The 13543-nt window shown below is 41.3% G+C and overlaps 1 protein-coding gene and 1 non-coding gene across 2 annotated transcripts; one reads left to right on the top strand and one right to left on the bottom strand.

Annotated features, from left to right (window-relative positions):
- Positions 1–7848: 7848 nt before the first annotated feature.
- On the bottom strand, positions 7849–13543 carry LOC145438851 (uncharacterized). The gene is made up of 4 exons (XM_080316213.1): positions 13291–13543; positions 13092–13199; positions 10429–10646; positions 7849–8239 (listed from the first exon to the last, which is right to left on the bottom strand). The coding sequence occupies exons 1-4, from the start codon at positions 13484–13486 to the stop codon at positions 8033–8035; spliced, it is 729 nt and encodes a 242-aa protein (XP_080172339.1). The 5' UTR covers positions 13487–13543; the 3' UTR covers positions 7849–8032.
- Positions 10187–10323, top strand: LOC145440042 (U8 small nucleolar RNA). Its single transcript, XR_013915414.1, has one exon. It is a non-coding gene; the product is annotated as a U8 small nucleolar RNA (small nucleolar RNA).

Genomic DNA, 13543 nt, shown 5'->3' with positions numbered 1-13543 from the left:
TTGTCATCCTTTTTCGGATTGATCCGATGACGCCTGAATGTCCTCCTTTTTGGCGATTCGTCCTCGTTCACAGCTTTTAGAGCTGAGCAACCAACCACAGAGTTATTGGGAAAAATTTACCATTTTTTTCGCAATTCCAAGTCTGAAAATTTTGAAAAAGTGCCCTCCTTTCCCGATTCCAAAATATGGTAACCCTAGCAATGTGTGAATAGTGAATACTGCATATCTGCCGTTCGCGACCGCATGATTGTCGTTATTACGTCACAACGACAAAAGTATTTGTATTTCGAATTTTGTTAATCGCACTTACTGACGTTTGCTGCCTGTGAGAGTCTGTCGAAAAGCTTCAAGTGGAATATATGTGGCAGTATGAACATATTGTGTGTTTCGATATTGTAGATATTCACTTCTGAACGCTTATTTGAATCTTCTAATAGTTCAAGGCTGCCCAATGATCACTGCCTATACTGCCCAACCTATTTGCTATATGCACGGCCGATTTCGATTTCTTCGATACCCTAGGGCCGCATGCCAGCAGACAGGCGAGAACGACAACCTGTACGCCAAATATGTTCAATTGACAACTGAGGGACTTCTCCACGCGGACAGGCCTTGTAGTTTCTGGGCCATCGCTGTTTGTCAGTGAAATGCGTTGCGCAAAAGTATATAAGATTTAGACACAGAACGCACCATCTCACAAACAGCACAGCACCTTTCCTGGGCACAAAAGCCTCCAGTGACCGCTTTTGTCGTCGCTAGTTGTGAGAATCATCATCCATCTCATTCGAATAAAGATTTTCAGAGGTAGCGTTTCAGATAATTCCGTCTTCAAAGAATTCCGCGCAGGAATCATGAAACCAACAAAGCTCGGTGCAGCTTATCGTTCTATGGGGAACAGAAACAGCAATTTTTCAGCTGTCCCCCAAAGGGCCAATCTCGGGTCCCCCATCGGGTGCTCAGACAGTGTATCGTTCCATAGGAGACAGAAACAACAGTTTGTCATCTTTTCCCAAAAGGTCCAATCTTGCGACCCTAAATGCTGACGAACCTAAAGTCTGGGGCCGATGCTTACCATTTCTTATTCGATTCTTTCAAAATTGCAAGATGCATCGTCGCGACTGATAATGATCAATGACTCAACAAATAGGTAGCCTACAACCTGCGAAAATATGCTTAATAGTTACTGTGATGGGTAGGCTAATTCGCGCGGTTCCTGTAGCGACTTTCCTCATATAATGATGCAAAACCATCTTAAAACTACTTTGCACTTTTATTCGTTATAACTGCCACCTTTTGTTGGCGCACTTCCCCCTTTCGATAATAATGAGCTTTTCAGTTTCTTCAACATGGCATATGGTACAATTAGGGGTATCGGAACACCCAAATTTGGTACGATGTGAGATTATAGACGGCAGTATCCCGTCCGCAATCTGAAGATGGTCGGTTCGGCACGGCGTGGCCTCGTTATAGTTGGCAGTTTCGTGTATACACTGTATATGTCAGGGCAGGACTTTCTTGAAATAGGCTCCAGCGACAGTTTCGACGAGACTTTGGCTCCAGTCTTGCCTGCAGTTACTCAGGACCAAGGAGTTGTCCTCGCTGATGGTAATGTCTACACTTCGGTCGGTGAAGTCATAGGCTGCAGCCTCCTTCGCGAGTCGGTCGTTATATCAGAGTGTCCTGGAATCCATATAAAAGATTTATCTTTGTTGCTTTCAGGCAGGAGATAGTGGGTCAGTTCTAATATTTGCAGATATTTCAGCTTTTCATGAGGTGGAGCAAACACAAAATCAAGAGTTTCATATTTAATGTACCCCACCGTGTGTGCTCAAGGGCCTAGCCGTTAGAATTTAACGATAGTGTTGTTAAGGATATATCATTGTCACCATTGTCCATTCATGCCTCGACGCTTATATATGCAAAATACCAAAATATTTTCGAAGGAGAACACTTCAGATTGTTTGACTAGTTCTCGGAAGTGGTTGTTGTCTCTTTATCGATGCCCTCGTTTCATGAAATGTCAATATCACATCAATGGTTAATAGTGGCGTCAGTTGCATCACACACATCTTTATTAACGTGGTGTTCAGTGAATGAGTGTATTGATTCACGACAAGCGCAGCATGAGCCACAAAGTCGCATGCTATTTTGATCGACATGACTGCAAACGGGGGGCATAAATTACTGAGAACTGTGGGCTAAGGCAATCCGTCACTCCAAAGGCATGTGACTTACTCTAAGATCAGTATTTCTTTACCTCCTTGAGCTGTCATGAAACGTTTCTGTTTCTGTTTCTCCCTATCCAGGATATAATCAGCACTTTGTCACGCTGCTCCAAACCCTGGTATTTGGCCCCCGTAGAGCTGGACAGGATTCATTTCACCAAGGTGCTGTGTTTTTAGGGTTCAAATGTTTATCGCCGCCGATATTTTTGGCAATGCAGTTAACTTGGTCATGGCTACATCGAAATGTCATGAGTCTTGGTCTGTTCTGGGGCTGAAGTTACGGTCAGCGCTGAAATACCGGACTGTGATAGTCCCGTCAAAGGAGATTTCGCACCCATGGACTAAATCTGCCCATAACGTATAATTTCACACTGCATATCGTACCCCAATACTTCGGTGCTTCGTACCGGAAGGGGTCCATGGACCCCTGGTTAAGAACCTCTGATCGAGATTGCCTCGCAATCATTTAGAACAGGGCTCTTTAACCGGGTGTATCGTACACCCTGGAGCGTACCAAAATTGTAAAAGGGTGTACCACTCAGATGGCGTATACAGGGCTGAACCAGATCCGCATTAAAATATACCAATGACTAGCTATCACAAGAAAGGGGAAGTCTTTGCTTCAGAACATGTTGGCTGGGTGTGCAATATCGTACAATGTTCATTGTTCATATCAGCTGTACGTAAATTCTAAGTAATATTACTTTTGTGATGTCATAGGCAGATGCTTTTCCTGATCCTCTAAACCAGTGGTTATCAAACTGGGGGCGTGAGAGCATCTGAAGGAGGACACGAAGCTGCGTTGAACTGAAAAAAATCGTGCTCGGCGCGATTTACCTCCAATTATTGCTCTGTGTATAGTCCTAATTTCATATTTTAAAATTATCTAATCAACAGTCATAACCTCCCATGACAGCAAACTACCCATTGGGATTGATACCATTCTGGTTTCACTTTGTGATATGACGATAAGGGGGGGGGGCGAAATTTTTAAATGTCATGTCGTGTCTAAAATAGTTTGAGAACCACTGATCTAAACGTTAGTAATGGGCTTGCTGGTTTCTTTTGGAGTAGAACAGGATGGAATTGACATATGTTATGGTTGCGATATCTGTCCATCTATAATGATTCTCGAGGAAATCACCGCTAGTGCTCAGAAATATTGAATTAGTACTTTCTGCCAGACGCATATAAATAGCGCAATGTACATAATTGCAGGGGCATGGACAGGGTGTCTCGGGCCGCCTCGTTTGAGAAACACTGTGCTAGATGGTGGTCCAGTAATCTCGAGCCCTGATTAGTATTTAGCATTACAAATACGTTGCAGCCTTGTTCATCCTTATTTCAACAGGCCAGACATGGCCAACCTGCAGACGTTGCAAGAGCCGTTAAACAATAATTATGCGGCCCTCAACAAAAAATATATTAGCGTGTGTTGGCGACCGTCCATGTGCAATTTGAATTAACGAATTGGTTCCAAATCTTTGAGAGATAAAAAACTTGAAAATTTTATTAACGTTTGGGGCCATTCAGGGTGACTTGGATTTTTCGTTTTTAATATAATAGTGTATTCTGAGTCCCACCGTACAAATGCGAACCGCAGAGGAAAATGGTCCACCCCATAAAAAAATACCAAGTCGGAATCGTGTGCGTCTTCCGAACGAAGGATTTTCTCGTGCGTTTGGCTGATTCCAATATATATTTCTACTATGCCTACAATCCTGGATGGGAGGTCAAAAAATTTAAAAAAATGTAACAAAGTGATTAATAACAACTGGCAGAAGTTGCATCATCATTAATTTTGTGCACAAAATTTTCGAAGACACCCCCTCCTTCAGCTTTATCGGTTAATCTGATGATGTAAGCTAAGAATGGATAAATATTTAACAGTATATGAAACAACCAATATTATCGACAAAATTAATTTTCCATGTGGAAAATGTTTTCACGCCTCGCGTGACCACAAAAGCCATCCAGTTACCATTTCTTAGCATTTATACTCACGATTTTTGTGAAGAGATAGTAAGCCTGTGGGGTGTTCTGCAGCTACAATTTCAAACTTTTATACGCAAGGTATATCTCAAGAAGTCAGTGATGGTACAGAACACCACAAGGGCTCTCCGCGGTGTGAAGCTTCCAATAGCCAATTTAACATGAGTAGCCTACCTGACGTCCAGATGGGCCATGACGTCTGTCCGCCGGAAAACGGCCGTATGCTATATCTGGAATCAAAGCACGGCCGTAAATAGCAAGGACGTTGAACACCCCTGGATAAGGCTTAGGCTATACTATACGGAACCAGTGAGTTAAATGGTCAGGGGTGTACGAGTTACGAGTAAATATTAACACGGTGTGCTACGACGAAAAAGGTTGAAGGGCACTGATTTAGAAAACATAGAAAACCATATAGAGCCCAACAGACCTAATGCGTATGTGTAGGGTTGAATTTATAACAAACGACGTTTTAAAACACTTTGTTTAAAACATGTTTTAAACAGTGTTTCAAACAAAGGCCTTTTTTAAAAAAATAGTGTTTTTTAAAGTTGTAAAATTATGTCATAATTGTGTAAATACTTACCAAAAAACATGTTGTATGATCCTACGGATAATTACCACCCATTATATCCGACGTATGTTGGAACCCCTAGAATAGTCGGTTCAACAACAATAGTACAGATATTTCGACAAACGAGCTATATTTACCCTATATTTTCAATTGTCAATGTCAATCTACTATGACGTCACAATTTAATATTCGTAACTTGAAAAAAATCAAAAAAATGTTTTAAACAAGGGCATTGTTTGACATCATGCTTGTTTTAAATTGATTTTCGTTTTAAATACAACCTTACGTATGTGGCAATGTAATTAACCAATAAAATAAACTTATTTGAATTAGAATTATGATAACCTTGTCCTATATAATTGGTTTCCTTGCGAAGTTGCGAATAAAGAATCTGCAAAGGTTTCATGATATGAAGGTATATTCAGGCTACAGAAACAAAGTGCGAAGATCATATGATATTTTATTTATTTCTAACGATAAAGCCGTCTCAGAAAACCCTAAATCGTTAAGCGGCGAGACACGTGAGATATATTCTATAATCTATATTTTGAAGTTGCGATTTTCTCTGTACAATGGAAGAGATTAACGTATTCGATATTTGTGGTCGTATCAATCGGCAAAGAAGACAAAAGCTAACTGCAATACGTCGATCGTTGGCAATGCTTTGCTACCGAGATCAGAGTTCAATGTAATCAGTGTTTGCATATCACACATATACTTTACTTTGCATCCAGCATATATTTTAGATCAATTTTATGAAATGTAGTGAAGTTGTTTTTGTCATTCAAATTCAACCAATCGAAATCCTTCTGTCTATTCGTGGTATATAATATGAGCAAAAGTAAATACGTAATATTTTATATATATTTAGCGTTCAAATTTATGATTGAAAAAATTGAGCTGTCATTACACTTAGGACCGCCACATGGGTGAACTCTAAACGGCGGACCGCAGACCTAGCGGACCTAGACAAAATAGCTCAAATCTAAACGGCGGAGTGAGCGGACCGTGAAACAGGTGGAACTTCTAATACTTAAAAGCGGACCGAGTGGACCAAGAGAAAGTAACTCACGTCGGAACGAGCGGACCGCGAGGCAGGCGGAACTCGCAATACTAAACGGTGGACCAGGCCGAACTGCGGACCGAACGGACTTTTCCATAGTCCACAATGAGAACGGCAGACCGCCTAATTGTAATCGCAATTATAGGAGAACGGTGTATTCCTAGGGATGGTTAAGACCGTTTGAATGCTATATTCACAGATAGTGGTTCAAAATGTGGGGGTCGTTTGCTTTTGTTCTGGGGTTGGTGAAGATGTTTAGCGTAATCATCTTTTAAAATAGCCCGGAAGTACGCCTTGGCAAAGGTGCTGACTTATTTTAGTAATCAGCTCGTGGAATTTTTATCAGGGCCACGGAACATTTTCAAATTGGAGATGGAGTCGCGACTGTAAAAGGTTGGAAACCACCGGATGTGGGGTGTTTATAAAGCTCCGTGCTGCGCACCGACATTAGGCTGATAAATAATCTTATTGGTGTGACATGAATATGACTTAACGATGTAAAATTACGCTCCCTGTATTTTCGAAGTCATCATTTTCCATCAGCTCTACCGCTAACTATGATCATGTGGGCGGAGAGTGAATCAAACTATATATTACTATACGGAAGAACCAATAGTATTGACAAAATTCATTCAATAAATTTAACGACCAGATGCATATAACAAGCCCCTCAGAAGTTGCATCGATTGCCCTATGCGGCCTATGGTGGGCCCAACATCATTGTTTATTTGGGCGGGAGGGGGCTTAAAAATGTGGTTTCGGTCCTGGTTACACAACACACAGCCATATACCCCTGAACCGGATCGTGACCACCTCTGGTCGGTAAGCGAAGCTTTGCTAGTGTTGCGTCATATTGACAGACAATGTGATCGTATACCTCATTTTGAAATGCACTAGCGGGTGCTAAAGAGTGTCCGGAACTTGAGTGACAGAAATATGGTAACCCTAACCTATACGCACTCAATGTCATACAATGGGCTTTCTGTAGCGTTTCACCGTTTCTATCAACGGCAGTGTGTACATTACACTGCACAATTAACATTTGCCAATCGTACTGCTCGTAGTGTATGCTATACGTATCGTAGTTACGAAAAGGGGGAAATATAGTGCAGATAGAATTTCAAATATCGATTGAAGGTTACGCTAACCGAACAAATAATGTGCATGTCACAACGGGAAATAGGAAATTATTCATAATCTAAACGTGGCGCATCGCGCCTATTAACTAACTACCCATCTGCTTACTGCGGGAATGTCGGCTCGCAATCGCCGGTCGAGTACTCTGCATTTATGATGTAATATGCAAGAGATTACATCAATTTATAAATCACAATAAAAAGTTTATATGCTGCGTTATCTGCATTACGTCATGCATATAATTGAATCGCTCTGTCGTTGGTAATATCTTTTTCGTTACACTGCCCTACTTACATATCTCGCATTAAGTCAAGTCAAGTTAGTCTCAGCCTCAGATTTTAAGCAAAAGCACATACAGAATCGCATCATATTGGTGACATCTGAAATAGACGAAGAATGCCCAATGTGACCGCAGCTTATATACTGCCCACCACAAAGTCATAACTGATTAAACTGACATTACGGGAGATCGTTTCTTTTCCGGGTGGCCCAGTACACTTTCCTTCAATTTTTCAACTATAACAGGTGCTAATTGTGGTATAAGTACCGCTTCATCTATGTCGGCGGTTGACCTATATTGATCTATGCTGTCTTCTCCTAGATGCCACAGGGGCCTAAGCCGTCAGGAAGCATATACGAAGATATGACCTCATACGTCAATACTATATGCGTTTTATCCCAGGGAATACAAGTCTTTCCACACTACTCTTCGTGTAGTCTATCTCCCATCGCCGTCAGGTACTAGTAACATGTAGATCTTCTCTATACGTATAGTATGTCGATGTTTACCTTGAACAGCACATAATTAACTCACAGGCTACTATAGTGTAAGCCACGGACTTTTATGACTCATCGCGTGAAATGTATATAAACTGGATAACAGTTGATAGAGTTTATGTTGGTGGAAAGGGATAGGAACAAGCGTAACATGCGTATTGCCACCGCGCGTTCGAAAAATGCTTCCTTATGTCTGTGAACAGCAGCGAGATGTTAGGACAGAACATGCCGCTCGTCACCACCGCCAGAGGAGCATCTTTCGAGTTACAACTCGCATATGACGCCGTTCAATGAGGTTTGTACTGGATATTGCCAGACTCTGTCTTCGTCGGTATTGGTCGCGCTTATTTGGATGGCAGTACCAAATCCTTTGCCGAGTTCTGTTGACGTCACATCCGCATCCAGGGCATTGTCCACTGCGCCTGACCCAGACGCAACCGATTGTTCCGATTGCTCCGATTGTTCTATTACCTGAAGAGATTTGTGAAGTGCTTAATGACATTTCGTGAAGTAACTTTTGTATGTCGCCACGAAAATTGAAACGTTGTGGTTTGTACAGTGTTAGCGGCGTATTGAACAGTTGGAAGGGACAAAATAAATTCAACAATGCAGCGATATCACGTGATATTCGAGGGTACAAGATAGTGTCTGACTCTGCTTTAGCACATTGTTACAGTATACTATATACTAGGCTTACCATGCGTCCTCTTTTAAGAGGATTTGTCCTCTTTTTTGACTTTTTTGAAAGTGTCCTCGGAGGACGCCCTTTTGTCCTCTTTTTTGAGATTTTGTCCTCTTTTTTGAAAATTTAGGTCAGATTTAGAGGAAATTGCGAGTGATATGCCGCAAATTTGCACAGAAGTTAAGCTCCGGCGGGTATTTCGGAGTGAATAACGGTGAGTTTAGCTCTGAGCGAAATGATGACCTTTTTCTTTTTTTTTTCAGTCATCCACCTGGCAACGTGGAGAAAAAAACGGTATTTTGAGCTCTGAGCGGAAGGGATGACCTTTTTTTTTTCTTTTTTTAGTCATCCACCTGGAAATGTGGAGAAAAAAACGGTATTTTGAGCTCTGAGCGGAAGGGATGACCTTTTTTTTTAGTCAACCGATCACGAAGTGGGAAAAATTTAGCGGTTTTTGAGAATTCTTCTCCGATTTTGCATGTCTGAACTTTCTGAAAAAGTGTCCTCTTTAGATTTCCAAAATATGGTAAGCCTACGTAAGTAGGAATTTAGGACATCAGTATTAAATCGCGATTCGGGTTTCTCTGGGCGCTATGGGGACTATTTGCGGCTAAACTGATACAGCTGAGCGACAAAAGATATTTGAATTCTATTTATGTCACTCTTTTATTCTCCATGTACCTGCATATAACGGTTACCCATTTGTTCATAAACCTTTGAACTCAGTGTGCACCTTTCGCCTGTTTGGAATCGGGTGCCAATGACAGCAACTTATCTCCTAATGGCGACTAGAGTGAAACTATAGCACCGCTGTGGGTTAGTTATAATGTGGCCTATATGAACAAGAACATGTCATGAAATTTGTTGTCTTGAGAGGAATATTCATTGGAAGTATTTCTTACTTTAAATCGAAATACTTGTAAGAAATATGCTGGATAACACGATCATTCTTAAATCTACTTTATATTGCTTCGCGGACCGGGTGAAATCGTCTGGCAGGCCGTATGTTTGACACCCCTGGTCTAAACCTACTCTAGGTATATACCGTTCTTCTATAAATGCGATTAAAATTAGACTTATTTCTGTAAATCAGGGGCGGGCATCTTTTCTAGTCGGCGGGCCGGATATAGGAAAATTAAGTACTTGGCGGGCCGGATTGCTGAATCGATACAGCATTCGCTCATTTATCCACATATACAATAGGGTTACCATACGTCCTCTTTTAAGAGGATTTGTCCTCTTCTTTGACTTTGAAAGTGTCGTCGGAGGACGCCCTTTTGTCCTCTTTTTTGAGATATTGTCCTCTTTTTTGAGAATTTTGGTCATAAAGCAAAATTCAACTGACATGCCGTAAATCAGCACCGGAGATACGCTCAGGCAGGTATTTCGGGACCCGAGTAAAAAGTTGCCCTTTTTTTTAGTCAACTACCCGGCAGTGTGAAGGAAAATACTGTATTTTGGGCACCGAGCGAGAAAGTTGACCTTTTTTAGTCAACCGACCTCAATGTCGGAAAATTTTACCATTTTTTGAGAATTCTACTCCGGTTTTGCAAGTTTAGAATTTCTGAAAAAGTGTCCTCTTTTCAGATTTCCAAAATATGGTAACCCTACTATATACAAGCACAAAATCTTGACAATTAATATGCCTCATACCATCAACATTTACATGATTACCACTCACCACAAATAGTGATATATATTCGCGCGAAATAAACATTTTTAACCCTCTACCCGCATCGTCAGTCTGGTGATCCTTACCTGTTAGCCTTAGGGCTATCAGATGAGAAACACATGATGACAGCGCCTATCATGACTGCATGAGTTATATGGCGCCCCGCCCTGGCTTGCGACTCCAGTGCGTGGGAAGTCTGAGTTATGACGACGATATCGTCACCATTTATTCGCAAAGAAACTACAGTTAAGTAGTATATACATCATCTATGCTTATCCGTAGGTTAGTTACTATAGTTATGCCTACCGCCCGGTCTGCTCGTTGGATCCATAATTCCATTGTTGAGACGTTGCCATCAAATACGCTGCGTGCGTGCTTCCGCAGAGAGTACAAGTGTTCTTTAGAATACACAGTTCCCAGACTCCAACCCATACGTTTGCAATATTTCGTCGCTTGCACAGAAGACATGTCAGCTTCAAACCTCAAGTGGAAGCAACGTCCCTCGTATTCTAAGTCACAGTCGTCTGCGATAAAGTCAACCTTTTCAGAGGCATGCAAAGACATCAGAGGAGAAGTAAGGCTTCCGATTTTAATATCGGGATGTCACAGTGGTATCGACATCATTCTTATATAGTGCCCTATGTTCCTTATGCTTTGCAGCACTTCAAGCTTATCTGTTGCCGAACCAAAGACCCGTGTTCCATCCTCTTCACAATCGTAGCAAAATAATAGTAATAATTATGACTGGGCCGAGTGATTCGATTCAGAGGCGAGTATTAGATCTCGAGTCGAGCATACGAATATCACTCCTTATGACGTCATAACAACGTGGAAATTTAAAATATGTACCTGTCACGCTGCCACAAAGAATACAATACCAGTTCTACACCGCATTAAAGATTATTGGGTACTTTTTTCACGACGTCACACATATGCAGGGTTATATTGACTGGAGTTGCGAATTTTTGGTGACTCGGCTTAACTCGAGTCATTTTTTTCAAATGCGTAAAATGACGGCGAAGACAGACATTTCATTGATACTTGTTACCACATTCTTGGTATTTCGTCTATCAGTCCTGATACTTGGAAAATAAGACCAGACTGAGGAAAATTACTATATTATGAATGTGAGCCTTTTCTATATCACTCGAGCAGAGTTGAAAAAGTGGGTTGAACCAGATTGAAATGAAAACTGAACTTGGACTCGGACTCCAGCCTCAACTAGATGACTTGAACTCGAACTTGACTCGGCTGTGAATTGAAAATCACTCGACTTGACACGAGTCAAAACTATGAAAGTGAGATTGACTTGCGACTCGGAACCTCGTGACTTGATTACAACTCTGCCGATATTTCATTTCCACCGCCTTCAGCAGCTTTGGACTACGTGTTCCGGATGTTGCGACACGACCAACCCAGGTGTCAAGTTTTCCACAACGGAAGATGCTATCGAATCAACTCCTAATGACAATGAGCTCGAAAAAATCGTCTCTCACTAGCCCGCTCGAATCGTTAGAATTTATACGCGATTCGGATCCGAGTACTCGAACGTTTGCGCTTCTAATAAGAGGTGGTCGATTACGGAGTACTTATGCTTATTTCGAAATGCTAGGTGTTGCTTACTAGCACTATACTTACTCTTTACCAACCCGCGGAACACTTAGGTTAACCTTCAAGCCTTCGCGGAACCCCACATTTTCTATGAGTCATGAAAAAAAATGCACAGCAATACACATCTAACTACGCATCTAATTCATTACTATAGATTACTGGTGCACAAAATGACCTGTGCATCAATGGAGTGGTAAAAGAACTAAGCCTTTAAAATATAGTTTTTACACAAAGCGAAAACAGTGTAAGGAATATACATTGCAAATTATTATGATACTGCTGTTCCCTTTCTGATACCTGTTCAGAAATGCGAGACTTCTTCTTGGGAAGTTTTGTTCGGTCAAACCCTAACAGCGTGATACCAATTGGTTAATTACAAATGAGCTTATAAAAATTGGGAATATAGTTGACATATTTCAGAAGAATGGGGCTTCGATTGCGAACTCCAATCTCCTCTACGTACGCTACTGCACAAAAAATAACTTCTTTCCCGGATTCCATCCATTCGCTGATTAAATTGTCAGGTTACCCTTAAAAACGCTGCACACCAAATTTGGTTAAATTCTAACAAATATAAGGTTCGGCAGATTCAGTTAAAAATTTTAATTTATTTGAGAAAATTTAAAAAAAAAATCAAATTTTTCGGTCAACCCCATGAAATTTTCAGGTTGTCTTCAAAGACGATGCGAAACAAATTTGACTCAATTCCAACTTGTGGAAGCGGAGTTTATTTTAGTTTTCCGTAGATAAATCTCGGATTATCCACCATTACAGTCGCAATTTGACTACCGATCCGGCCTTCAACCCATGACCAAGATCGGCGCAACATCACATATCACATGTATGAGTTGAGTCTTGAGTGTGTCTCTTGCACTCCGCGGAACCCCATAAACTGGTTAAAAACCACTGTCCTGGTGTTAATGTGTGTAGACCACTTCGCCGTGAACGGTATTTTAATCAAAAATATATTCTTTCACACTTTGGATTCTGTAAAGTGGAAAGTATAGTTTGGGGATTAGTTCTCAGCACGTCCATGTGTGAAATCGTCATAATAACCGCGTGAAATTGCCACCACTGAGACCAGAATTTAGTTATTATCGGTAGAGACATGAGTCATTTTGTGTTGCAATTTCGGGAGTAGCTTTTCGAAAGCAATTACTTGAATGCAATTCCGAGCTTCCATTGCTATAATACTTACACTTGAAGTAGTTTTGGCACAACTTGAAAAGCCCTACTTATACTTGAGTTGAAATCTACGGCGCTACTTCTACGCATATATTTGAATAGCAACGCTGAAAACCTTGTCCACCGCTAGCCCTTTCGTGCAATGCTCCCAATGCCATCGAACAGATACTCACCTGAATGAATGACCTGGTTTAGAGCGAACACGGTTGATCTCAGTGCGCTCCGCGCGTCTGCAATTTGCGAGTTCAGATTACATATCTTCTCATTGAGATCTTCAAACACTAGAAATGGAGCGAACAAACGCAAAATTGGTTACATTCGGAAACGCTAGCTCCGCATTCATGAAACGAGTGGGGAAAAGGAATAGCATACCTAGTCCGATGTCTTGAATGTCGACGTCAGTTGATGCTATTACGTCCTCGCCGTATTCCAGAAAAGTACCGAAATCGAGTGTAGTATCGTTGCCATTTGTGTCTGTCGCATCCAGCATCGATGCATGGCCGAGGCATATTTTAGAGTATAGAAAGAGCCATATTGTGGCGCCATGGACAATTCCTTGCTGCACCATTATCTAACGGCGATCAGCAACTACCCCACAGAAACTGGAGTTATATCACAATAAAGC

Source organism: Botryllus schlosseri, chromosome 5, assembly GCF_051294905.1.
Source record: "Botryllus schlosseri isolate E-star chromosome 5, Bs_hap1, whole genome shotgun sequence".
Lineage (NCBI taxonomy): Eukaryota > Metazoa > Chordata > Ascidiacea > Stolidobranchia > Styelidae > Botryllus > Botryllus schlosseri.
This window is presented reverse-complemented; position numbering and strand designations above follow the sequence as displayed.

Excerpts from the sequence above, each read along its gene's own strand:
- LOC145438851 (XM_080316213.1), bottom strand. The coding sequence starts at position 13,486 with ATGGTGCAGCAAGGAATTGTCCATGGCGCCACAATATGGCTCTTTCTA. Across the intron at positions 13,200-13,290 it reads CATTCAAGACATCGGACTAG|TGTTTGAAGATCTCAATGAG; the intron begins GTATGCTATTCC and ends CTCCATTTCTAG. Across the intron at positions 8,240-10,428 it reads TCCAACGAGCAGACCGGGCG|GTAATAGAACAATCGGAGCA; the intron begins GTAGGCATAACT and ends AAATCTCTTCAG.